Source organism: Chiloscyllium plagiosum, chromosome 1 (genome assembly GCF_004010195.1).
Source record: "Chiloscyllium plagiosum isolate BGI_BamShark_2017 chromosome 1, ASM401019v2, whole genome shotgun sequence".
In the NCBI taxonomy this organism is placed as follows: Eukaryota; Metazoa; Chordata; class Chondrichthyes; order Orectolobiformes; family Hemiscylliidae; genus Chiloscyllium; species Chiloscyllium plagiosum.
Genome location: NC_057710.1, coordinates 33,904,800 through 33,932,323, shown reverse-complemented (window position 1 = coordinate 33,932,323; position 27,524 = coordinate 33,904,800). Strand labels below are relative to the sequence as shown.

The 27,524-nt window shown below is 39.6% G+C and overlaps 1 protein-coding gene across 1 annotated transcript in view; it reads left to right on the top strand.

The window, feature by feature from the left end:
* Positions 1 to 25,004, top strand: part of acaa2 (acetyl-CoA acyltransferase 2) — a 63,330-nt gene extending 38,326 nt beyond the window's left edge. The window contains exons 4-10 of the mRNA XM_043719477.1: positions 2,058 to 2,174; positions 4,951 to 5,098; positions 7,925 to 8,100; positions 13,265 to 13,394; positions 15,172 to 15,242; positions 16,083 to 16,237; positions 20,423 to 25,004. Coding sequence (XP_043575412.1) covers positions 2,058 to 2,174; positions 4,951 to 5,098; positions 7,925 to 8,100; positions 13,265 to 13,394; positions 15,172 to 15,242; positions 16,083 to 16,237; positions 20,423 to 20,507 — 882 coding nt within the window. The 3' untranslated portion in view covers positions 20,508 to 25,004. The remainder of the gene's footprint in view (positions 1 to 2,057; positions 2,175 to 4,950; positions 5,099 to 7,924; positions 8,101 to 13,264; positions 13,395 to 15,171; positions 15,243 to 16,082; positions 16,238 to 20,422) is intronic.
* Positions 25,005 to 27,524: the final 2,520 nt, after the last annotated feature.

Here is a 27,524-nt window from a genome sequence, read left to right as displayed (position 1 = left end):
TGGCCACAGGCAAAGCAGTTGTCAGCAGATTATAGGAAAGCAAAGTGCAGAAATCTTTCAACAAGATGAATTATTACTTTGCTGCCACTTCAGATCAATTGCAATAGACATTCCCAGTGGGTTTTTTTAAACAATATCTTCAAGATGCTCTCTTCAGCTTCCCAAATGTATATTGCCAAAACAGGAGGCGATCCACAATATTTTGTTCTTGGACTTTTGCCATACCTTTCAATATGCCCAAATCAAATACTGATATCTTTCCTATGAACTGAAGTGTGATTTTGTACACCGCATGATATGCCCAGAATGAGTAATAAACTTTTGCAGGATGTGGGTATTGCAGGATAGGCATACATTTATTGTCTATCCCTAACCGCCCTGGATAAGGTGATTGTGAGGTGCCTTGTTGAACCACTACAGTCTATATGGTGTAGGTACATTCATAATGCTCCTAGAAGGGAATTCCAGAAAGGGATAACAATATAGTCCCAGGCTGGTATGTGGAGTGGAGGTGAACTTGCACATGGTGGTATTCCCACACATCTGCTGTCCTTGTCATGGGTTTCGAAGGTGGGAAGAAGCCATGGTAAGTTGTTGAAGTGCATTCTGTAGATGGTATAATGTACTGTCACTGTGCATCAGTGATGGAGGGAGTGACTGCAGGAGGTGTTTGTTCCTCCCCACCAACATCTTGCAAGCAAGCAGCGAGTATTCTGTCATACATCTAATCAGCACCTTTCAGAAATCAGACAGTTTATTACTTGTCATAGAATTCATAGCCTTGGACCTGCTCTTATCGTCATTTTATTTGTACCGATGGTGCAATTCAGTTTCTGGCCAACAGTAACCCCCAAGATGTTGAGAGTGGGACATTCAGCTTTGGTAACATCATTGAATGTCAAATCGAGTTTTTCTTCTTGGAAATGACCTTTTCCTGGTACATGTGTAACACAAATATTACTTATTACTCATCATCCCAAGCCTGAATGTTGCCTAAGCCTTGCTGCAAATCGACACGGACTGCTTTAATATCCGGGGAGTCATGAATAGTGCAAAATATTACGTGAACATCCTTACTTCTGATCTGATTGGGGCGAAGGTGCTGCTCCTAGCCCTGCCCCAGCCCTCAACCACAGCAAAGTGGCTCCTCCTCTGATCACAGACTTCCCTTTTACATCCCTCTACTTCCCCTACGTCTGTAAGTATTGATTACATGCCACTTTGCTCACGATGTTTCGATTTGGAGGACATCAGCCTGAAATGCTAATTTTGTTTTTCTCTCTACAGGCGCTGCCAGACTTGCTGAGGATTTTTAGCATTTTGCATTTTAGTTCAAACTGTTATTAACTGCCCATCCATAAAATTTGTCTGTGTACATATAGCTGTGTGTAACATCAGATATTACTCAATTGTATTGAGGCCATTCAGCCCAATGGATCCACATTGTCGTTAATGCTCCACCTGTGCTTCACATGTTTTATCCAATTTCATCAGTACATTCTTCTGCTCCTTTCTTCAGGATCCCCATGGTCTAACCAAGATTATGCATTTAAAATATCCTTTTGCTTTTCATTTCTATCCCTTAAAATGAAACTCTGTTTTGTTTTTGATTTGATTGCTTTATCCTCTCTACTCAGTGATTTATATATCTTTTTCTGTACTCCTCTGACATTTTGTCATAACACTACAATTAATGTTTTACAACATTTACAAATTAATGAACTGAAATAATTACATTTGAGCTGCTGTAAGTATCTTAAAGTTTTTTAATATTTGCATTATGAATATTTTAGAGCTTTCTAATTAACATTTTAACAGACCTAATTTGTCACAATTTTGTATGAGTTTATTCAAGTAAAATATATTATTTTAAATAAATACATTTTTAAAAAGAATATACAGATTTAATATTTAGCATTTAATATTTAGTATGTTCCAGGCTTATAAACGCTAGGTTCTTGGGAATGTGCCAGCATTGGTGTATAATTGAATTAATTCATTCAGATTTTAAATGGCATGTCTGTCTTTAATAAAATAATACACTCACTTTGTTGCAGGAGATCTGCCTTCGAGAATCTGAGATTGTATTGTGCGCAGGATCAGAAAGCATGAGCCAGGCTCCTTATGCTGTTCGAAATGTACGATTTGGCACAAAACTTGGGGTTGATATCAAGGTAAAATATACTTTTTTAAAACCAGTTAATTAGTGGGCATTACTAGCTAGAACTTCATTTATTGCCTATCTCTAAATGACCTTAAAAATGTGGTGTTAAGCTGCTTGCTTGAACTATTGCAGTTTATTTAATGCGGGTACACTTATGGTGCAGTTATGAAGGGAGCTCCAAGATTTTGATCCAGTGTTAGTTCAGGAACATCAACTTTCAGTTCTCAGTGTGTATGTGAGATTTTGTACAGGATGTGGAAGAGGTGGCATTTCTATGCTTTTGTCCTTCTAGGTGGTGAAAGTGCTGTCGATGGAGCCTTAATAAGTTGCTAGAATAAATCTTGAAGATGGTATGCCAAGCTACCACTGTGAACGTTCTTTCTATTCATCACAGGCACAAAGTGGGCAGCTTTATCTTGAATGGTTTTGAGCTTTTTTAAGTGTTGTTGTTATCTAATTAGTGAAGTGTATTCTATTATACTCCTGACTTATGCTAGGTTTGTGAAGGTTTGTAGCTCAGGTTGAGGTTTAGGGTGTAGGTTTGCTCACTGAGCTGTACTTTTGATATCCAGACGTTTCATTACCTGGCTAGTAACATCATCAGTGGCGACCTCCAAGTGAAGCGAAGCTGTTGTCTCCTGCTTTCTATTTATATGTTTTGTCCTGGATGGGATTCCTGGGGTTGTGGTGATGTCATTTCCTGTTCGTTTTCTGAGGGGTTGATAGATTGTATCTAGATCTATGTGTTTGTTTATGACGTTGTGGTTGGAGTGCCAGGCCTCTAGGAATTCTCTGGCATGTCTTTGCATAGCCTGTTCCAGGATAGATGTGTCTAGATCTAGTTACCATCTATCAGCCCCTCAGAAAACGAACAGGAAATGACATCACCACAAACCCCATCCAGGACAAACATATAAATAGAAAGCAGGAGACAACAGCTTTGCTTCACTTGGAGGTCGCCACTGATGATGTTACCTAGCCAGGTAATGAAACGTCTGGATATCAAACCTACAGCTCAGCGAGCAAACCTACATCCTAAACTCCTGAATTGTGATTTATAAATAGGGTGAACAGTCTTTGTGGTGCGAGGGAGTGAGTTTCTTGCTGCACAATTCCCAGCCTCTGACCTATTCTTGTAACCACTGCATTATACAGCTGGTCCTGTTAAGTTTCTGACCTAAAGTTATCATTAGGCCAATGATGACTGGGGAAATCCATGCAAAGGCATTAATATCTGGGGTAATGGTTATTCCCTGGTATTTCTGTTGTGAATGTTACTTGCCACTTAGCCCAAATTTTGTCCAGATTTCAGGGACTGCTACGTGTAGGAACAAACTCTTCAGAATGTGAGGAGTAATGCACAGTAATGAGCACAGCTTTACTTCTAACCTTGTGATGATGTAGCTGAGAATAGTTAGGCTGAGAATATAGTCCTGAGGAACTATATTCTGGGGCTAAGATGTTGACCTCCAACAACCATCTTCCTTTATGCTAGGTGTGACTCTAACCAGTGGAGAGCTTTCCCCCTCATTTCCACCTTTATCACCATCAGTGTTTCCTCTAGTTGGTGCTCGACATGGAAAAGTACTGATTCGTCAGCTGAGTGTGGGTGGTACATTGTAATCAGCAGGGTGTTCACTTGACCATGTTTGATGTGATGCTATAAGATTTCATGGGTTTGGAGTCAATATTGAGGACTTCCAGGACAGCTCCCTCCCAACCGTATACCACAGCGCAATCTCCTTAGTGTGGGTAGCAGGACAGAATATACCCAGTGGAATGTGGGACATTGTCTGAAATATATGATTTGATGTTTGTGACCATTTCAGGCTGTTGCTTGATGAGCCTGTGAGATGGTTCTCCTGATTCTTTGAGACTTTGTATCAGTTTTGCTGAAACTGAGTGGCTTACTAGTTCATTTCAGAGGACACTTATGAGTCAACAACAATACTGTGGTCACCTATACACCAGACCAGGTATGATCAGGCAGATTTCCTTCCCTCAAGGGCATTAGATGGGTTTTTATGACAGTAAATAATAATTTAACTCCATCGTTATACATTTCGATTAAAATTAGAAACCCATAGAATTCCAACAGGCCAATTCTCTGCCATAGGAAGCAGTTGAGATCAAAGCATTGTGTATTTTCATGATATAGGGACTAAAGGAATGAAAAGGTCTGGAGAGAAAGTGGGAATAGGGTACCGAGTTGGATGAACAATTATGATCATATTGAATGGAGATAAGGCTCAAAGATCTGAATAGCCTCCCCTGCTTCTTCTTTCAATATATTATTTTAATTATTATTTAAGTACATTTCAAATTCCATCTTCTGCTGTGGTGGTTTCGAACCTGGGTCCCTACCAAAGTACTATCTGTGTTTCTGGATTACTAGTGCAGTGACAATACCAGTACGCATTGCCTCTAGTATATTGCAGTGAATGGCTAAGTCTTTCTTCTATGGTGTATATTAAGATGGTGATGTTAAGCTTCTTGAAAAGCTAAACCCATTGAAGTGTTCAAAGTGTATTTAATCATACTCCTGGCTGAAAACTTGTAAATGATTGAAAAGGATTTTAAAGTACTGCCATTACGTATAATATGGCTTATTATGTGCAGAACTAGAAAATGTTGTGAATGAGAATCTTACTGTGGATACTGACAACTTGCCTCATAAGATTGAGAGCGATGTCAGCATTTACTTACTGTACCTCAAAAATACAGAAAATTGTGTGAATTAGAAAATTAAATTGTTATTAATATTTTTCAAATAAATTGTTCTACAGATGGAAGACACTTTATGGGCAGGACTGACTGACCTCCATATTAAAACTCCTATGGGTCTTACAGCAGAAAATCTTGCTGAGCAATATGAAATAAGCAGGGAGGAATGTGATGCATATGCACTGAAGACTCAGGAGAGGTGGAAAACTGGTGAGTACTCCAGTGCTGCTATGTCATGTGTAAAGCCTGCATGTGAAGACATTTTTTTAAAGTGAATTTGAGTGATTCATTAGTTTATAAAATCATGAGGAGCATGGATAAGATGAATAGCCACAGTCTTTTCCCTGTGGAAGTCCTAAACTAGAAGACATAGGTTTAAGGTGAGAGTGGAAAGATTTAAAAAGGACCTGAGGGATAACTTCTTCACTCCAGTGTGGTGCATGTATGCAGCGAGCTGCCAGAGGAAGTGGTGGAGGTGGGTACAATTAGTACATTTAAAGGGCACCTGAATGGCTGTATGAATAGCAAGGGTTTATAGGGATATGGGCCAAATGCTGGCAAATGGGACGAGGTCAGATTGGGATGTCTGGTTGGCATGAATGAGTTGGACTAAATGATCTGTTTCCATGCTGTATGACTCTAAGAATGAAAGTAACCACAAATAATTAAATTGCAAAACTAAAACAGAAAATGCAGGAATGTTTGCAAATACAATTAGCTTAAGATCATAAGTCTAGGAACAGAAGTAAGCTGTTTGGCCCCTCACGCCTTCTCTGCCGTGCAGTAGGATCATGACTCATCCTAACATTCATCTTTCTGCCCTTTCCCCATAACCCTTGATTTTCCTACTGGTCAAGAAACTATCTACCTCACCCTTAAATATACGTAAAGACTCTGCCTCCACAGATCTCTGTGTCAAGGAGTTCATAAGACTCTCAACCCTCAGAGAAGAAATTCTTCATCTCAGTCTTAAATTTGGCACCCCTTAATTCTGAGACAATGCTCTTTTAATAAAGTACCTTAAAATCTTCAAGTCAGTGGTAAGAAGATCTTTTAGCAGCTTTGTAGTTGGTATCATGAGGTGAAATCATTCATGAAATTGTTTATTCATGAATTTCTTGCCTAAATGTGTTATAGTCTATAACCGAATGTAAATAACAGCACCAAAAAACAGGTACTTTAAGGCTAGTTGCCTTTGTATCTGGCATTAGGAAACTTTTATTGTCTATGATAAAAGGGTATAATTGCAGAGAAATTGGAAATGTATAACATGCAGAATCAGCATTGCTTTACAATGAGGAAATCATGCCTGACAAATTTATTAGAAATACTTGAGGTAGTAACAAGCAGGATAGATAAAGGAGAATTTTTGATTTAATATATCTGGATTTATGAAAAGTGTTCAATAAAGTATCATGCATTGGGTTACTTAACAAAATAGCATGAGACAAAATATTTAAAGGGATGAACAGGGTACATGCAAGAAATATGTTTCCCCTGGTTGGGGAATCCTGAACCAGTAGGCAGAATTCAACAGTGCCATTTAGGACCATAAAATCATAAAATCTCCACAGTATCGAAGCAGGCCATTCGACCCATCGAGTCCATGCCAACTCTCCGAAGAACATCCTTCCCATACCCACCTTCCTACTCTCGCCCTGTAGCCCTGCATTACCCATGGCTAATTCACCTAGCCTGCACATCCCAGACACTATGGGCAATTTAGTGTTGCCAAACCACCTAAATTGCACATCTTTGGACTGTGGGAGGACACTAGAGCACCCAGAGGAAACCCACACAGACACATTGAGAATGTGCAAACTCCACACATATGGTCACCCGACGTGGACTCAATTCTGGATCCCTGGTGCTGTGAGGAAGCAGAGAAACCACTGGGCTACCATGCTGCCAAGGTAAGGAGATTTTTGGAATTCTTTGCCTGAAAGGCTGTGGATGTCTTTATGTATGTTTAAGTTGCTAAGTGTTTGATAATTAATGGCCTAATGGATTCTGGGAATAATGAGGGTAAAAGCCATGAACGTATTAAATGCAGCAGAGGCTTGATTAGCTGACTAATCTACTCCAATTCTCCAATGAGTGGTGAGAATGACCAAGTCTACAGAGCAATGCAGACAAGTTAAGTGAGTGGGCAAAACTTGGCAAATGGAATATAATATAGGAAAATGTGAGGTTTTGCACTTTGGCAGGAGGAATAGAGGAGCTGAACATTACTTAAGTGGAGAAAGGTGTGAATGACTCACAAAAAACAGCATCCACGTTTAGCAGGTAATAGGGAAGGCAAATGATAAGTTAATTTTTATTTCAAAGGGAATGGTGGATAAAAAGATGGAACTTTTGCTAAACCAATGTAAGAAGCTAGAACTAGCACAACTAGACTACTGTGAGCAGTTTTTGTCACCTTTTCTAAGAAAAGACTTATTGGCTTTGGAGGCAGTTTAGGGCAGGTTCATCAGGTTGATTCCGGCTATGGAGGAATTTCAGTTATGAAAGGATTTATGAAGGGAGTGTGAGTAGGTTGAGACTCTACTCTGTTTAGAAGGATGAGAGATGTCCTTATTGAAACACAAGATTCTGAGGGGACTCGACAGGATGGATATGGAGAGGTTGTTTTCCCTTGTGGGGAGAGTTTAGGATCAGAGGGCATAATCTGTGTAAGGGGTCACCTACTTAGAACAGAAATGAGGAGGAATTATGAGATAAAAATCTGTGAAATTCTTTACTGCAGTACAGCAACCAAGAGTTATGAGGAAAAGGCAGGAAATTGGAGTTGACGATTACCGCATCAAATTAGATCTCATTGAATGGCAGAGACTTGATGGGCTGGATGGCCTACTTCTGCTGCTATGTCTTATGGTCTTATGTTTGGTGATTATATGTTAGTTGTTTGGTGATTATATGTTGGTATTCTGGCCTGTCTTTGAGAAAAAAAAATGGTAATTTCTTTCTCCTAAGATTGAGACAGAGTAATAATATGCATGTGTGCATCATTGATACATAATCCATAATACCTTTCAGCCAATGAAGCTGGTTACTTCAAAGAGGAGTTGGCTCCAATTGACGTGAAAATCAAGAAAGGAGTACAGTCTATTACACATGATGAGCACCCTAGACCAAATACCACTGCAGAGCAGATGGCCAAGTTACCAACTGTGTTCAAGAAAAATGGCACCGTCACTGCAGGAAATGCCTCGGTATGTTCTATCTCTGTCCTTGTGGAATGTTGTCAAGTCTAATTAATGTCTAGTTTTGCCATTAAATAATTTTGTTTCTCCAGTTTATCTTTAGTCTTCCTATTCTGCTAAGAGAAAGTGAGGACTGCAGATGCTGGAGATCAGAGCTGAAAAATGTATTGTTGGAAAAACTTATAAGCTTATGCCCGAAACGTCGATTCTCCTACTCCTTGGATGCTGCCTGACCTACTGCGCTTTTCCAGCAACACATTTTTCAGCTCTTCCTATTCTGCAACATGTTTGGTTTATGATTCAGTGCTGGTCAAACTTCTTTTTCTAGCTACTGGTGCTATCCTAGGTAACTACTTGAGGAACAGACTCTGTATTAACATGACAACGTATTCAACTGAAGGTGAGGTTCTGACATGGCAGATTGAGTTTAAATAAATATGAGGTGTTGCATTTTGGTAAGGCAAATGTAAACAGGACTTGTCCAGTTAGTTGTAGGCCCTGGGGAATTTTGCCGAACAAAGAGGCATAAGGGTGCAGGTGCATTGTTCCTTGAAAGTGGAGTCGCAGGTAGACAGGGTTGTAAAGAAGGCATTTGGGACCGTTGCCTGCATTGGTTAGAACATTGAGTATAGGAACTGGGATGTCATGTTGCGGCTGTGCAAGACATTGATTAGGCCACTTTGAGAATACTGTGTACAATTCTCTTGCCCTTCCATAGGAACGGTGTTGTTAAAGTTAAGAGGGTACAGAAAGATTTACAAGGATGTGACCAGGACTAGAGGATTTGATGCATAGGAAGAGGCTAAATAGGCTGGAGCTTTCTTCCCTGGAGTGCCAGAGGCTGTGGAGTGACCTTATAGGGGTTTATAAAATCATGAGGAGCATGATTCAACAAGGTGCCACACACAGGGCTATTGCATAAGGTAAAGGTGCACAGCGTTATGGGCAATGTATTAGTATGGATGAAGAATTGGTTAACTAACAGTGGGAGTGCTTTTCTAGTTGGCGATCAGTGACTAGTGGTGTGCCTCAGGGATCGGTGTTGGGACTGCAATTGTTTACAATTTACATGGATGATTTTGAGTTGGGGACCATGTGTACTGTGTCAAAATTTCAGGATGACATTAAGATGAGTGGTAGAGCAAAGTGTGCAAAGGACTCTGAAAGTTTACAGAGAGATATAGATAGTTTGAGTAGGCAAAGGTCTGGCAGATGGAGTACAATGTTGATAAATGTGAAGTCATCCACTTTTGTCGGAATAACAATAAAAAGGACTATTATTTGAATGGTAAAAAAAATGCAGCATGCTGCTGTGCAGAGCGACCTTATGCGTGAATCACAGTTTGGTTTGCAGGTGCAATAGCTAATTAACAAGGCAAAAGGAATTTTGTCCTTTATTGTTAGAGGGATTGAGCTTAAAAGCAAGACAGTTATGTTACACCTGTGTAGGGTGCTGATGAGGCCACACCTGGAGTACTGCCTGCAGTTTGGAGTCCTTACTTGATTGAGAAAGGATGTACTGGCACTGGAGGTGATGTGGAGGAGGTTCTCTAGGTTGATTCCAGAGTTGAGGGGGTTGACTTATGATGACAGACTGAGTAGACTGGGATTGTATTCTTTGGAAGTCATGGAATAGAAGCAGGGAGGATGTTTCCATTGGCGGGTGAAACGTGAACAAGATGGCATAGTTTCAAAATTAGGGGAAGCAGATTTAGGACTGAATTGAGGAGGTACTTCTTCAACCAGAGGGTTGTGAATCTATGGAATTCCCTGCCCAGTGAAGTAGTTGAGGCTTCATCATTGAATGTTTTTTAAAGCTAAGACAGAGTCATAGAGATATACAGCATGGACATCTTTCGGTCCAACCCATCCATGCCAACCAGATATCCCAACCCAACCTAGTCCCACATGCCAGCACCTGGCCCATATCCCTCCAACCCTTCCTCTTCATATACCCATCCAAATGCCTCTTAAATATTGCAATTGTACCAGCCTCCACCACTTCCTCTGGCAGCTCATTCCATACCCGTACCACCCTCTATGTGAAAAGGTTGCCCTTAGGTCTCTTTTATATCTTTTCCCTCTCACCCTAAACCTATGCCCTCTAGTTCTGGACTCCCCGGCCCCAGGGAAAAGACTTTGTCTATTTACACTAGGCATGCCCCTTATAATTTTGTAAGCCTCTATAAGGTCACCCCTCAGCCTACGACGCTCCAGGGAAAACAGTCCCAGCCTGTCCTCTCCCTGTAGCTCAAATCCTCCAACCCTGGCAACATCCTTGTAAATCTTTTATGAACGCTTTCAAGTTTCACAACATCTTTCCGATAGGAAGGAGATCAGAATTGCACACAATATTCCAGCAGTGGCTTAACTAATATCCTGTACAGCTGCAACATGACCTCCCAACTCCTGTACTCAATAATAGTAAATTTAGATATTTGACTTAATATACTGATTATCCAATTAGTGAATGAATAACAGAAACCCCAACACAGATCCCTACAGGATCCTTACTCGTCATGTCCTGCTAATGGGAGTGCTTACCCATTATTCCAACTCGCTTTTTCCTGCTATTTGGCCAATTTCCTATCCGTGCCAGTAATTTGCCTTCAATTCTATGAGCTTCCACCTTAGCTAACAGTCTCTTGTGTGGAACTTCGTCAAAACCTTCTGGAAGTCTATTTTTAAAAATCCAATTGCCTTAGCTATATCCACTACCTTTGTGACCATTTCAAAACCTGAGATTTGTCAGGCATGGCCTACTCTTCAGGAATCAATGCTGGCTCTCTCTGATTAACTGAGTTTTTAAAGTGATTGACCGACCACCGCAACCTAAATATTTTCAAATAACTTTTAAAAGAAGATTGCATATCTACTCAGTCTGTGATATTTTCTAATCAACCTGTGCAGAGATTGGATTAGTTTAGATTACTTACAGAGTGGAAACAGGCCCTTCGGCCCAATAAGTCCACACCGACTCGCTGAAGCGCAACCCACCCAGACCCATTCCCCTACATTTACCCCTTACCTAACACTACGGGCAATTTGGTATGGCCAATTCACCTAACCTGCACATTTTTGGACTGTGGGAGGAAACCGGAGCACCCGGAGGAAACCCACGCAGACACTGGGAGAATGTGCAGACACAGACAGTCGCCTGAGGCGGGAATTGAACCCGGGTCTCCGGCGCTGTGAGGTAGCAGTGCTAACCACCGTGTCCTTTAACACCTCTGGAGCAGGCAAGACTCAAACCTGATTTCCCTGGCTCAATGGCAGGGACACTATCAGCTTGTCACAAGAACCCCTAAGATTTGTTTTTGAACAGTAAAGGGATTAAGAATTATGGTAAGAGGGTGGGTAAGTGGAGCTGCGGCCACAAAAAGATCAGCCATGATCTTATTGAATGGTGGAGTGGGCTCAAAGGGCCAGGTGACCTACTCCTGCTCCTAGTTCTTAAGTTCCTATGTTCTTATGAATAAGATGAATAGCCAAGGTCTTTTCCCCAGGGTGGAGGAGACGCAGACTAGATGTGTGAGTTTATGGTGAGAGAAGAAAGATTTCAAAATGACCTGAGGGTTAACTTATTCTCACAGAGGGTGATGCACATATGGAACGAGCTGCCAGAGCAAGTGGTGGAGGTTGGTACAACTACAATATTTAAAAGGCATCTGGATGGATATATAAATAGAAAAGGTTTAGAGGAATATGGGCCAAATGCGGGGAAATGGGATTCTGTCAGATTGACATGTCTGATTGGCAGGGAAGAGTTGAACTAAAGGGTCTGATTCCATGCTAGATGACTCTATGATTTTATAGATGTCCATCATCATGATTAATTACTTTCACCTCATAACCTGTTTTATGTCTTTATCTCAGATCACCAACTGCTGACAGCAAGGTCATTGAAGGTTTTACTTCAAGATTTGACCCCTCCAATATTCTCATGGTCAATGTTCCATTTTCCAATATCCACAATCCACAACTGAAGATCCTCAAGAAACCTGCTGCCTGTATCCTAACTTGCACTAAATTCTATTCCCCTATTATCCAGTGCTCACTAATTTACACTTGCACCCAGTTCAGCATATTTCAATTTTGAAATTCTTACCCTTCTTTTCAAATTCTCCATGATCTCATCCTGTGACTGTTACCTATTGGAGATACATCCTATCTTCTCCTCTAGTCCTTTAGAATCTCGATGGCTGAACTCTTCCAGTTTTGGCCTCTTTTTATTTTAGCCTCAACGCAAATTTGAATTGCTTTACCATTGGCAGTCATGCCTTCATTTCTGGTATTCTTTTGAAGTATCCTGGGACTTTTAAAAAAAAATCACATTAAAAGTATAATATAAATACAAGTTGTTGGAGTTATTGCTTGCTGAAGTGATTATTATTCTTGTGTGGACCTGGATAATATGGTCAAAGATTATTTGACCACGGGGCCATCACAACCAGGCTTGACCTTATTTTTTTCCTGGTGTCCATACATGGGTACTTTGCAGCAAGAATTGCAAGATAGAAATCAGAGCCAAAAATGTTAATTACTTTTTCCTACCTTCTAAATCAGGGTCACTGGCAGTTGGGTACCCCAACAATTAGATTAGATTAGATTACAGTGTGGAAACAGGCCCTTCGGCCCAACAAGTCCACACCGACCCGCCGAAGAGAAACCCACCCATACCCCTACACTTACCCCTTACCTAACACTACGGGCAATTTAGTATGGCCAATTCACCTGACCCTGCACATCTTTGGACTGTGGGAGGAAACCGGAGCACCCGGAGGAAACCCACGCAGACACGGGGAGAATGTGCAAACTCCACACAGTCAGTCGCCTGAGGCGGGAATTGAACCCGGGTCTCTGGCGCTGTGAGGCAGCAGTGCTAACCACTGTGCCACCGTGCCGCCCATTGTCTAGCCAGGTGATTGGTATCTAAAGTGGGACTATCCTGGCTCCCATGGCTTAGTTAATTTAATGAATCGTCAAATATTACTAGCCTGTTCCTTTTGAATTCATTAGTCAGATAACATAATGAAAATACAGAAGTGTAAACAGATAGTTACTGCCCCAGAGTCTAGATTGCATAAGATTATTGAACAAGTATAACTAGATTTGTTTTGAGAACAGAAGATAGTTTACAGATGGAATGATGGCTATAATTTACTTTTCTTAGGGAGTGTGTGATGGAGCTGCTGCAGTGATTATAGCCAGTGAAGACGCCGTCCAGAAACATAAACTGACTCCACTAGCCAGAATAGTGGCCCATCATGTGTGTGGATGTGATCCAAGCATTATGGGAATTGGTGAGTATTACTGTATATTCAGTCAAGGTGAAGGGCAGATAGTAACAAAGTGGTAATGTCACTGAATTAGTAGTACAGAGGCCTGGGCCTGGAGACCTGCATTAAAATTCTCACCAAGACACCAGATGCCCAGTATCAATCAATGCTTTGATGAGACTAAACACTGGTAGAAAGTGAGGACTGCAGATGCTGGAGATCAGAGTCAAGAGTGTGGTGCTGGAAAAGCACAGCAGGTCAGGCAGGGGCTTATGCCTGAAACGTTGATTCTCCTGCTCCTTGGATCCTGCCTTACCAGCTTGCATTTTCAGCACCACTCTCTCAACTGAGACAAAATACTGAGGCAAACTAATCATAAAGTTTGCCGGGAACTAACCAGCCACTAAATTTCTTTTTAGATGACGATGGTTAACACATTCTAAATTGTCCAGTATCAGGCTATAAGATTGTGTTCAAATCAATTGGGTCACCTAAGTTTGCTATTGTTAGTCAAAATATTAATTCTTCTATGTGAAAAGCCTACCTATTGTTATTTTAATTGAGATAACACTTTTAATAAAATAGTGATGTGGAATACCAGAGGAATTGATAAACTGGATTGTACAACATAATTCTAACATCATAACTTTTGTTTAATTCCATTTTTGGGATGGGGGAAATAAACTAAGTTTGTTCTGAGATACAATTTAAATTTGAAATAAGATCCATTGCTGTAGTGTGGAATGTGAGGTTATTGAAGATGTTATACTAGCTAACCAGATACTGGCAGTCTTTCAAAACTTATTTTTATCCATAGGCACATAAAAAGTGTAAATATCTCCGTTGCCAGTGGAGCTTCATTTTCATCCCCCTCCATTACCTGTAAATGTATGTAACATCTGGCAGGAGTTGTCACATGGCAATCAGGGACATGAATCCTGACCTGACCCAACCCCTCCCCCAGTTTCTACCACTTTATTATGGTTCTGATGCTCAGTGTGAAATTTACTTATTGCCACCCCACAAAAGTTAGAGATTGAACTGAGAAATAGCCTAGCTTGTATGGCTCAGTGCTAATTTAGCACCATTTTCAGGGGTCTGTTCACCACCTGACTCAGGAAGTCTCAGCGTTTTTATACTGGACACCAACCTTTTGTCAAAACATGGAAACAGCTTTAAAGGAATTTTGCTGCTTAGCAAGATCAATTTCAGATAAAGCTCGCATCCAAACTATTAAATTGTTCTTTTCCTTCAGATACTGATCAACATATTTTATGGAGTAAATTGGCAGAAGCCCAAGTGCCACCAGTCCTTGATTAGATATTTAGGATTAAAGGTGGGAGCTAAAATCAAGTTGCTGGATAGGAAAGCAGCAGTTAGTTAGTTCAATGATACCTGTGCTTTTTAATAAAAAAGTTTGCTTCTCTGACCAAACACAAAACTCTTTTCCAGTCTCCTTACAAGTTTCCCTCAATCGTTAGCAAATAAACAGAAGTGATTTATTTAGGAAGACGAATTTTACTAATGAAGTAAGCATTAAAACTTTCAAAGTGGATGTCTTTGCATACCTCTCCTGCAAAAAGTCATCTGGCCTTTGTTCATCGCTTTCTATGGTCCAAATGGCTAAAATTAAGAACTGTGATGCCGGGTGACTGCTGATGGTACAGCATGTTGATGCCTTACTATTCTAACCTGCTACCTGCTTATTTTTGTGTTTTAAAATCTGGCAAATGCAGCGGCAAATTTTAAGAAGTCGAAGCATGTTTCCTTACTAATTAGCTCTTACTTTTGTCTCTGGCAGGCCCAGTGCCAGCAATCAGTGGAGTCCTAAAGAAAGCAGGATTATCCTTGAAGGACATGGATTTGGTAGAGGTCTGTGAAAACCAATGAAGTGGTTTATGGTAGCCATCATTAGAAGTGTAATACAATTAAACTGCAAGACATCTCACCCTGTTGGCTCTATCTTTTATTTCTTTCTCCCACATATGCTTATTTATTTCCCCCTTGTTTAATACGCTTGAGCTGTGTCTAAATCAGCCAACATTTGATTGAATGGCAGAGCAGGTTCAAGGGCCTAATAAGCCTGCTCTTGATTCTAATTTTACTTTTACTGCTAATTACTCTTCCTTCCACTTTTTTTTTCCTTTCACATGATGTCTCGACAATGTTGCCTCTTTCATGGAGTTAACTTTCTGTACTTTGCACAAGAAAAAGTGAGGACTGCAGATGCTGGAGATCAGAGTTGAAGAGTGTGGTGCTGAAAAAGCACAGCCAGTCAGGCAGCATCCAAGGAGCAAGAGAGTCGACGTTTTGAGTGTAAGCTCTTTATCAGCACCCACACCTGATTAAGAGTGTATGCTTGAGATGTCAACTCTGCTGCTCCTTGGATGCTGCCTGACTGGCTGTGCTTTTCCAGCACTACACTCTTCAACTCTGTACTTTGCACAGGTTTGTTCTTTGAGTATGGAGCGTTGCACCATTCTCCTCCAGTGGCCTTACAGTTCACTGTCTAGGAGGAATTGTAGGGTTGGGAATAAGATAATTGGCCGAACTTCATCTCCCTAAACCAGGGACACTGAGGCAAAGTATATCTGCTGCTGTGTAGGCTGAGATAAGTAATACACATATATATTATGTATATGTGGTGGAAATTATTGTTTTTCAAGCTATGTTTACAATGTTATTGATTATGATGTATTCTTTCTTCAAAAGGTAAATGAAGCTTTTGCTCCTCAGTATTTAGCTGTACAGAAGGCTCTGAAGTTGGATCCCAAAAACACTAACGTGAATGGAGGGGCTATAGCCTTAGGACACCCACTGGGAGCATCTGGAACCAGGATAACAGCTCATCTAGTTTATGAGCTGAGGTACAATAACTATTTATCTGTCTGTTTCTTGGCTAAATGGTGTGGATTTGGGGGAAGGGAGGGTGTAGTCAAGGTAGCGCTGGGAATCGGTGCCCATGTTGAGTCGGACTCTGGAGACGGAAAGGTCCAGGAAGGGTAGGGAGGTGTTGGGGATTGGCCATGTGAACTTGAGGTCAGGGTGGAAGATGTTGATGAACTGTTCAGCCTCCTGGTGGGAGCATGAGGTGGTACCAATACAGTCATCAATGTGGCTTTGGAAAAGGTGAATGGTGCCAGTATAGCTATGGAAGAGGGACTGTTCCACATATCCTACTAAGAGGCAGGCATAGCTGGGACGCATGCGGGTACCTATAGCTACCCCTCTTGTCTGTCGGAAGTTGGACGTTTCGAAGGTGTAGTTATTGAGGGTGATCAACAATACCCTCCATCGCATCTCCTCCACTTCTGACACCTCCGCCCACGAACCCCTGCCCCCAACCGCAACAATGTTAGAACTCCTGTGGTCCTCGTATTCCACCCCACGAATCTCCTGATACAACACATTGCCCTCCACTATTTTCACCGTCTACATTCAGACCCCACCACCAAAATTATATTTCCCTCCTCATCCCTATCTGTGTTCCTCAGAGACTATTCCCTCCACAACTCCCTTGTTAGATCCATGCTCCCCACTAACCCACCCTCTACACCCATAATCTCCCCTGCTGCTGCATGGGATGCAAAACCTGCATCCACACTTCCCACTTCACCTCCGTCAAAGACCCTAAAAGATCATTTCAAATCCGGCAGAAATTTTCCTGCACACCCACCCATCTTATTTACTGCATCTGTTGCTCTTGAGGTGGTCTCCTGTACATCAAAGAAACTGAGTACCAACTCGCAGAGTGGTTCAGGGAATATCTCTGGTCTGCACAAACCAAACAACCCCACTGTCCTATGACCAACCACTTCAACTCCCCCTCACATTCCCCCAAGGACAAATCAAAGCCAACTGTCAACTGGAGGAAGAACACCTGATCTTCTACCTTGGAGCCCTGCAACCACACAGCATCAACATTGACTTCGCCAGTTTTCCAATCTCCCCACCCCACCCCACCTCATCCCAGATCCAACTCAGCACCACCCTCTTCACCTTACCTACCCATATTTCTGATGAAAGGCTTATGCCCGAAATGTCGACTCTTTTGCTCCTCGGGTGCTGCCTGACTTGCTGTGCTTTTTCCTGCGCCACACTTTTCAATTTTTACCCAAAGGAGACAATGCCTGCATTAAAACTGCCGAATAACTAATTTGAAATAAGATGCCTACAAAAAAACTGATGTCGACCCTTAAGTTGACTTTAATTTGCAGTTTTTATTGTATATAAAAATGTGTCTGACAACCCAAGATTAATGAAAATTTTGTTTTGTATTTCTTTTGAAACAGAAGTCATTTGTGTATTGATTCTAATACTTAGTAAAAGCAGGAAGTGTTGAACTTGTGCAGTAATCTAATAGAGAGAAATTGTACAATGTTGGGAATTTTGATGGAAAAAAAATTATTTCTAAAAAGTTAATACATTCTCAAGTACTGATCGTGCTGTTTCTTCTATATTCTGATTGGGTTATTTGTAGATGTGTGTGTCAGCAGTAGATGGTGCTCTCATACTCTTTATATATGAACTGAAGAACCCATTTTATTATTATTGATTTGCTTTCCTGCTTCGTAATGTTCTGCACTCATGTATTTTGTGTTTATATTATTACAACATAATATAAAACTTGAGAGTTTTTTTTCTACTTTAATAGCACAGTATAGACTCCAAAGCATGTCAAAGAGGCATAAAGATGTGTGCTCACAGGAAATGTGAAGAGGAGGTGATGATCAGTAGCTTTATCAGAGAAACTGGTTGACAGGAGGGGCTTACAAAGGAGAAGTTATAATGGTAATATGGAGTTGTTACAGCACAGATTTTATCGAATACTGCCTGATGTAAGGAACTACAGTCTGAAAAGGCCTTAAAATAATTTGTTCCATTGGTACAATATAGATAATGAACTCAAATTTCAATTGTCTGAGCATCCATAATTTGTAAGGAAGATTTGGATTACAATTTCCTTTTGTGGAATGACTTTACACCAAGCTCTACTTTTAAGGTTATGTCATGTTGTCTTACTCTGGGTTTTTCTACTTTAAATAATATGGCAAAGTAATTATCTTATCTGATACCTTTATTATTTTATTTAACAGCCTCAATTAGATCACTTATTTCCCCGAATTAAATAGACTCTTTTCCTTGATTTGACTAGAAGATTACTGATTTAGGAACCAATCCTGAATGCATTCTGTAAAATATTCTCTACTTTGAACACATGGCTTATCTTCATTATAGTGACTAGGATAGCTGATATTTCCCAATATTATTACCCTGATGATCTTCTAAATCTTTATCAACTTTCAAAAGGCTGCACAACCTTTTATCTCACACCTGATAAGCAATGAGTGACCTATTTAAAAATGAAACCTTTTCTTATTTCTTGACTCTATACAATATGTAAATAAAGATGCATTATTAACACAACTGTATCATAACTTGCATTGTTGTTAACTCCTGTTTTGTTATAATGTTTTGTGCAGTCACATAAAACCCACACAATAATGACATTCTGACATGTGCTTTGTAATCTCATTTTACTTTTTGATATTGTTTGAACTACTCCATTAGACTTTTAATCTCTCATACTTAAGCAGTTTTTCCAATTTTTTTTGTTTGATAGTTGAAACTATTAGAAAATACTTCTGCTTCTAGCCCGAGAGCTTTATCAATTACACTCTTTTCTGAAATCTAGACGTTCCATACCACTTGAATTTAAATCATCCTATCATCCTTTTGTTATGGTCCTTTTCTTTTATTGCCCATTCCTAATTGTCCAGAGGGCAGTAAAGAGTCAACCACTTTAAATGTCAGTAAGAAAACTATCCAGGAGATGTGCTATTGTTAAATAAGAATGAAAAATGAGAACAGGCCATTCTGATAATCATGTGCCTGTTATGGAATTTCTTGCCACACAGCTTGAACTTATTTTCTTTCTCAGATTAATGTCCCCTTTCCCCTTTACACAGACAAGACATTCATATTCCTATGTCTCCAACCTTGATTGCCTCTATACTTTCTTTTCAAATTAAGACAAGATGAGGGGCAAGTGCTGGAAAATGGGATTAGAATTGTTAGATACATGTATTCAGCCAATATAGATTCGATGGGCCAAAGGATCTTTCTCTGTGCTGTGGATCGTTGTAGCTGTATTATCCCCCTGGTTCCTTCATTATCTCAGAGGATAATGTTTCATGTTCCTTGGTAAAAAGCTGTTAGAGATCATGAAGGTACCAATTATAACTTGAGTGTATCTCCATCCGATTATGTTACCATGAGTTATTACAATTTCTTGAACAGTGCAAGGGGGGGAAATAAAAACAACAGCTTCATCGTCTAGCAGAGTAACCAGTAAAAATCACAAAGCGTTTCCACTATAGAGAAAATTATTGCTGAGCCCACTTCTGCCTAGCTCAATGTCCTGTCTTATAAATGCCTTCCTACAGGAATTAATGAAAACAACACACTGGAATTGAGGTAAAACAGAGAAATCAGGTTGCTGGAAACCTGAAACAAAAGCAGAAATTGCCGGAGGCACTCATCAGGTCTGGCAACATCTCATAGAGAGAAAGCAGAGTTACTGTTTCAAATACAGTCACCCTTCTTCAGAAATTGAAGTTCTGGTTGACCTTTCAGGCCAATGACTTTTCATCCAAATTTTGTCATGCATCTTCTTTCTAAAACCCATAGTTAATATTCTGGTACTTTTGGAGCTTGGGCCAGCAAATATATCATGGTGGTTTTCAAAAATTGTATATGTTGCCTTTCCTTTATTGAGGAAGTATCCCTTTATGTGAAGGGTACTAAAGGTTTAGAGTTTGCTTATTAAAAACGCTCTTGAGTCCAGGTCAATAAAAAATTTCAAAACTGTGATTGATTTTTTTTTGGTTGGGCATGTGTTTTGAAGATTTTGCAACCTAGTTGTGTAAGTATCGATCGGTTATAGCCTAATTGAAACTGCAACTTGCTCAGGGAACTGAGTGCCCTACTTCTGTTCCTATGTCAATGACCTGTTCATTTAAAGTGATATTGATTGTGTTCATACTTTTCAGACGCCGTGCCGGTAAATATGCAGTGGGTTCAGCCTGTATTGGAGGTGGGCAAGGAATTGCCATCATCATTGAGAACATGAAGTAAAGAAAAGGGAAGAACAAAGAATCTTGTGCTACAAGAACAAAACTATAGTATTTGATGCTTGTTGCTGGCTTTGTTTTGTGGTAGTTGCTGCAGTATCTTACACTAAGGTCCTACTCAACTCCTTCCAAAAGCATTACCTTAACAAATTGTTAAGCATTCTCATTTAGGGGAAACAATTGGCAGTAATGTTAATGGAAAGAGGTGGTAATGATGCCAGGGCTATGAGCCAGCCAGTATTTACTTGTGAATATGCAACAAAAATCAGTGGAAATTCTGCAGAGTATCACTGTTCAGGATTACCAAAGAAATTAACCTCACAAAAATTTGTTGGCTAAAATTTGTATTTTTTTTCTAGTTTCCTAAGGCCTTTAATTTTCAGAAAATCTTCTTCAGCTGATTTATACTGGTTTAAAGCACAGATGGTTAGACAATAGAAGACATGTTTGTGGGAATCAATTGAAATCATTCACTTTACATAGCCAAGAAATTAATAGCATAAGCAATAAAAGCAAGAGTAGACTGTACATCTCCCAGGTCTGCTCTCCTTTTCAATAAAATTACAATTTATCTTGGCCTTAGTGCCACTTTCCTGCCTGTTCCTTGTAATTCTTGGCTTCTGCTATAGTTCAAAAATCTGTCCATTTCAGTTGTGAATAAATTCAATGAATTAAATCATTCTTACATAAATAATCTCTTATTCTGAAACTTTGTCTCTAGTTCTGATTTCTTCAATGGGGGCGAGCAATCTCCCAGGATCTACTTGATCAAACCACAACTTTATATGTTTCAATAAGATCACCTCTCATTCTTCTGAACTCCAATGCTCTACTTTTCCTCATACCTCATGAGCCAACCTTTTCATCCCAAGAATCAGCCCATGGAATACTGTCTGAATTGCTTCCAATGCCAGAACATCTCTCCTTAAATAAAAAAGACCAAAACTGTATGCAATGCTCTTCATGAGGTCTCAACCATATAGTTTTATCAAGATGTCCCTGCATTTGTATTCCATTCTCCTTAAAGTAAAGGCTAACATTCCATTTAACTTGCTAATTATTTGATGTATCTGCCTTCTAGCCTTTATAATTCATGTACTTGCACCTAGATGCCTCTGTACTGCAGCATTCTGCAGTCTGTCTCCATTTCAATAATACTTTCCTTTTCTATTTTCCTACAAAGGTTGATAACTTCTCAGTTTTCCATATTATACATTTTCAGCCAAATTTTCTGTCATTCAGTTAACCAATCTGTGCTTTACCGACTGTGTATCCTCTTCAGGCTCTTAACTATTAGTTAGCCATTCCTTTGTCCATTGCTTACATTTTTGCCCTCAAAATCACGAGTTCCTACTTTATGTATCCAACTTTCATATTGCACCTTAAAGTATCTTTTGAATATTCAAATATACAACATGCATCAGTCCCCTATTTTACTTGTTGCACCCCTGAAGAATTCCGTTTTCATAAAGCCACATTGACTCTGCTTAATTGTCCAATGTTTTTTTTTAAATACGAAGCTGCTTCCTCTTTAACAAGATGTTAGGCTAACTGATCTAGAATTTCTTAAATAAGCAAGGACGCAAGGTTAAAACGAGGAAGTTAGGAGTAAGAGGGGAACTCATAGCAACATTTTGGCTTTTTGATCAAAGGATTGTGGAATAGGCGTCCTGGAAAAAGCCTTAGTTGATGAAAAAGAAGAAGTTCTTTTCGATAAATAATTGATTGATTATATACACTTATCTTCCAAGTACAGCACAGTTGTGATTGCCTAATGCTAAAAATATGGCATGATCAATGTTTCATTTCCTGTTTCTTTCCCAACCAAAAACTTCTTCATTGAGCCAAAAATAACTAAATTAATTACACTGTGGTAGGCAAATCTGAGACTTGAGTACATGATTAACTACTGGGGAATGCCAATACTGTGGTCACAAAACCACTGGGAGTTTACTTCAAGCATCAGTAGATTTATTGAAATTGCTAATGTAAAAAAGTATTTTTTAAATCTCTCACTTCTAATCCCTAGAATATTTGTTTGCTGTTGGGAATTTAATTTTGTTTCCCTTAATCTTTGTAAAAGTTGCAAAACCAATCTAGGCTACTTATCTTTTTTAAATTGACTTTCCCTATTTTTTGTTTTCTTAAAGGAGCAGGTCATGATAGACTCTAGTCCCACGAATGCTAAATACCCTCCCTCGATGTGTTCTTTGGATACAAATCCAAACAGTGAATGTCAGTTATTTCGCCACATAAGGAATCACAGTTGAGGCCAATCTTATAATCATCTGGGGCCATATTTTTCTAATTGTACAATATTTGAAAAAAGAATTACCCATTAAAAAAAAATCTTGTTAATTTAGAGAAGTTTATGGATCAGACATCACATTAATGCCTGATATCTGCCGTCAAACATTTTTCAACAGATAACTTGATCATCATTTGGTTTCTCTCTCGCTCTCTCTGCAGCACTGGCTGATCAACTATTTTGGCACAAACTTGGACTGGAGCCTGAGTCTGATCACTCATCACCACTCAAGGCATTTTAATGAGCAAGCACTTCGGAGAGTTGCTGCTTTTTATATTGAGTCTATGAATTTTCTGGTCCCATTCTGTTACATAAATGCAGTGCAATGGAGTAGGGTATTTGACTGCCTGAAACCCCACGTCAGAGACTGCATAACTGGACACTGAGTCCTGTACATACCCAGAATGGGTGAAAATGGGAGTAGAGCTGCCATGGGCCAATGTGGTTTTGCTAGGCCAAATACAAAAAGGCTGCTGTTTTTCATGATATGTTATTGGTTTGTGGAAGCTCTTATAAGAAATGAGAGCATAAGGAGTTGAATTCCTAGGGCCACTCTTCGTTTTAGGATGGATAGCAAATCCATCCTTTCAACTCCCACCCCATTTTTACCTACCCTATCTTTTACTCATTTTCTGGAATTTTTTTGGAATGCCTTGACTTTTTGGCCTGCTTTGTCCTTGAAATTGTTAAAGTATTAAAGAGGAGGCTTACTAAATGTCTGCTTTCCAGATTTAAATTATGCAACATTCATCACCAACATCACTTCTCTCTACAGTATGGACCACAATGTGAAAACACTGAAGTATTAAATTCTGATCTATATGCAGAATGGTAAATTGGCCATGGAAATTAAGTGCAAACAGCTTTTTTTAATGCTGTGTTCATGTTGCTATTTCATTATCTTTTCTGGGTGTTGATAGCTGGAGTAACATCATTTAATTGTGCAATTCCATGATATGATATCTGCAGATATTGAAGAATATCAGAAAATCTGCAGGTTCCATGTTCTAATATAAAGCTTGCTGCTGCACTCACAGCCTTGGGTTATATTGTAAATAGTGTTGTAATAACTGCAACACAAGAGGCTACTGTCCTTATTATTGTTTTGGATATCCATCATTCTTTGTAAGATCCTGGAAAAGGGAAACTGTCTGTGACATTTGAAAAAGAATGATAATTAACTATGGTGTAGTGATGATATTGCAAAGCATCCCAGCACTTTTTCTGAAAATCAAATTTCTAACAATAAAGCAATGATTCATCACTTAATAGCATTTCATTTTATGCAGCAGTCCATGATTTAACAAATTTTGTCCACATATCCCTCTAATTAGAACACCTACATCTCATTAACTTATAACTTTCAAAACTTATTCCTGAACGGAAAGAACTTTTCTTACCATTTGTGGAATGTGGATGCCTTTGGCATTTGTTGCCCATCCTGAATTTCCATTGATCAGAGTTTGCTTATGGATCTGACATCACATACAGGCCAGGCCAGGGAAGGAAAGCAGATTTCCTTCTGTAAAGGACATTTGTTAATTGGTATTTTTAGGACAATCAGTGATTGTTTCTTGGTTACCTTTACTGAGACCAGCTTCTAATTCCAGATTTTATCATAGTCAATTTAAATTGCAGCACCTGCAGTAGTGGGATTTTGATTTTTTGTTACTAAAAGCACTAGCCTCGCCCTCTAGATTACTAACCTGGTGGCATTTCCACTATGCTATCACCTCCCCAGTTTGACCTGGACTTTCTGTTTGTGTGCAGGAAAAGTACCCTTTTTGTTGCTATGGCCTGTACAGATTGAGGACACAGTTGGACTTCCGAATGTAATACTGACACTGACTAATTCATTGTGAAATTCCTTTTTTAGTTTCAAAGTTTATAACAATCACATTTTTCCCCCTTTTATTTGCCAAAGTGTGTTAGAAAACATTAGCTGTAACTGAGATTTGTTTTTTTTTTAAAAAACTGTCGCATCTATTCTAGATCTGTTATCCATATCATCTCTAATGTTCACAACTGGTAAGCAAACTTAAAACTGTGCCTTACATAACATGATGTATTATTACTATATGAAACAGTGATAGAAAATAAATTACCAATGATTTTGTTTTATTGGTGCAATAATTCTATTGTGCTGCATTGTAATGTACACAATTGAAATAAAATGTAAATGTTATTTTATTATATATTTTCCTTCTACCCATTTTTGGGCTGTCTTGCTCCTTACATTATCCTTCTGAGAAGGGGGTGGATTATAGACTCTGATACCTGTCATTACTGCCCAGCATCTTCTTGTAAATACATATGAACATCCAGAGGGTGAATGTTATTTCCTTTCTCTTCCCCATATTCCAAATGTTGCCAACAGTAGAGCCAATATCAGCTGAAACTTACGTGAAAACTGTTTGTCAAAAAATCCAAATAATAAACTGGAAATCCACACTGGGATTTCTGTTAGAATTTATTAACCACATTTGATTAGTAGAAACAGAAATAGATCATATGAACAGGAATAGGCCATTCAGTTTCTTGAGTCTGCTCTGACATTTATTATGATCTTGGTTGATCAAGCATTTCAAAGCCGTATGTCTACACTATCGCCGTAACCCTTTATGGTAATCGGAAATCTATCAATCTCTATCCCAAATATATTCAAAGACAGCTTCTACAGCATTGTGGGGCAGAGAATTCCAAACATTCACCAATCTGAGGAAACTAAGTTCTTCTCATGTCCCTCTCTTAAAATGCCAGAGCATAGTATCAACCAAGTTCTGGTAAACGGGATCCGTGTGATTTCATTTTAGTATAAACATGGTGGGCCGATGAGTCTTTGTATGACTCTAAATGTCATCCCTCTTTATTTTTAACTTGTACCTGTGGTTCTAGACTCCTCAACCATGGAAAAAGTTGATTTTGCATCTACCCTTTCTATCCTGTTGTGTTTTGAAGGTTTCAGTGAAGCCACCTCTCATTCTTAACCTCTAGAGAATACAAGCCCAGTTTGCTTAATCTCGCTTCATAGGAGAGTCTTACCATCCTAAGAACAAATCTGATGAACCTTAGTTACTATCCGTCTAAGCAATAATATTTTTTCTGGGTCAAGGAGTCAAAAAGTACTCAAACTCCAGATGTAGTCTGACCAAATGCCTACACAAATGAGTTGAGACTTCACTATCCAATACTGCAGTTCTCTTGTGACAAGGATTACCATTCTGTTTGGAGAAAATGAGGACTGGAGACCAGAGTCGAGAGGGTGGTGCTGGAAAAACACAGCAGGTCAGGTAGCATCCGAGGAGCAGGAGAATTGATGTTTCAAACATAAGCCCTTCATCAGAGTCTCATTCCTGCTCCTCGGATGCTGCCTGACCTGCTGTGCTTTTCCAGCACCACACTCTCTATTTCCATGTAATGGAAAACCTTTCATAGTCCATTTTGTCTCCTGTTTGCTAAATTAACATTCACATTCTATTCCTTATCAGTTTCTTAGTCCACCTTTGCTGTGTTCTAAACAACCGGTTAATCCTCTCAATTTTAAGTTCCTCCCTTCATTTTATGTAATTGAGGGAAGTTTGCTCACTTTAGCTAGTGGTTAGCAATGTGTAGAAATATGACACAGCACGTTGCATCTGATTTTCACCTTTGTAGTTATGCCAATGTCTAATAGAGCTCAGTAATCCAGACAGTATGGTTTAACTTACTTGCTCATCTGTTGGAAGATCTCTAATGCAAATTCCGTATAAAACAGTGAATCAAGAATTCTATAAAATTAGCCTCAAAAAGGCCAAATTTGGATGAGTTGAAGAACAGCAAACACATAAGAAAGTGTTTTACTTACAGAACTCCCCATCATGTAACTGTCAGATGGCTTGAGTGTGACTTTGTCATATTTTTCATTGTTGTTTACTGGAAAATCTGGAGTCATGAGCCAAAAAAAAAGGTCAAACTAGATGCGAGAAGGAAGAAAAAAGTATCTCCATGTCAATGTGTGGATCTGGTAGAATTTGACCAGAGAAGGGTTACTAAGATTTCTTGGAAGGAAACCTTAAACAATGTCAAACAAAAACAGAGTTAAAAATCACACAACACCAGGTGGTAATTCAACAAGTTTATTTGGAAGCACGAGTTTTTGGAACACTGCTGCGCTCTGAAATCTAGTGCTTCTAAGTAAACCTGTTGGACTTAACCTGGTCCTATGTGATTTTTAACTTTGTACACCCCAGTCCAATACCAGCATCTCCAAATCAAAACAAAATGGCTGGAAAATCTCAGCAGGTCTGGCAGCATCTGTGCAGAGAAAGGTGGTAAGGACAAGCCAGGGAACTATAGCCCAGTGAGCCTGATGTCGGTGGTGGGCAAGTTAAAGGGAATCATGAGGGACAGGATGTTCATGTATTTGGACGAGTGGTGCTGGAAGAGCACAGCAGTTCAGTGGTAAGGACAAGCCAGGGAACTATAGCCCAGTGAGCCTGATGTCGGTGGTGGGCAAGTTAAAGGGAATCATGAGGGACAGGATGTTCATGTATTTGGACGAGTGGTGCTGGAAGAGCACAGCAGTTCAGGCAGCATCCAAGGAGCAGTAAAATCGACGTTTCGGGCAAAAGTCCTTCATCAGGAATAAAGGCAGAGAGCCTGAAGGGTGGAGAGATAAGCTAGAGGAGGGTGAGTGTGGGGAGAAAGTAGCATAGAATACAATAGGTGAGTGGG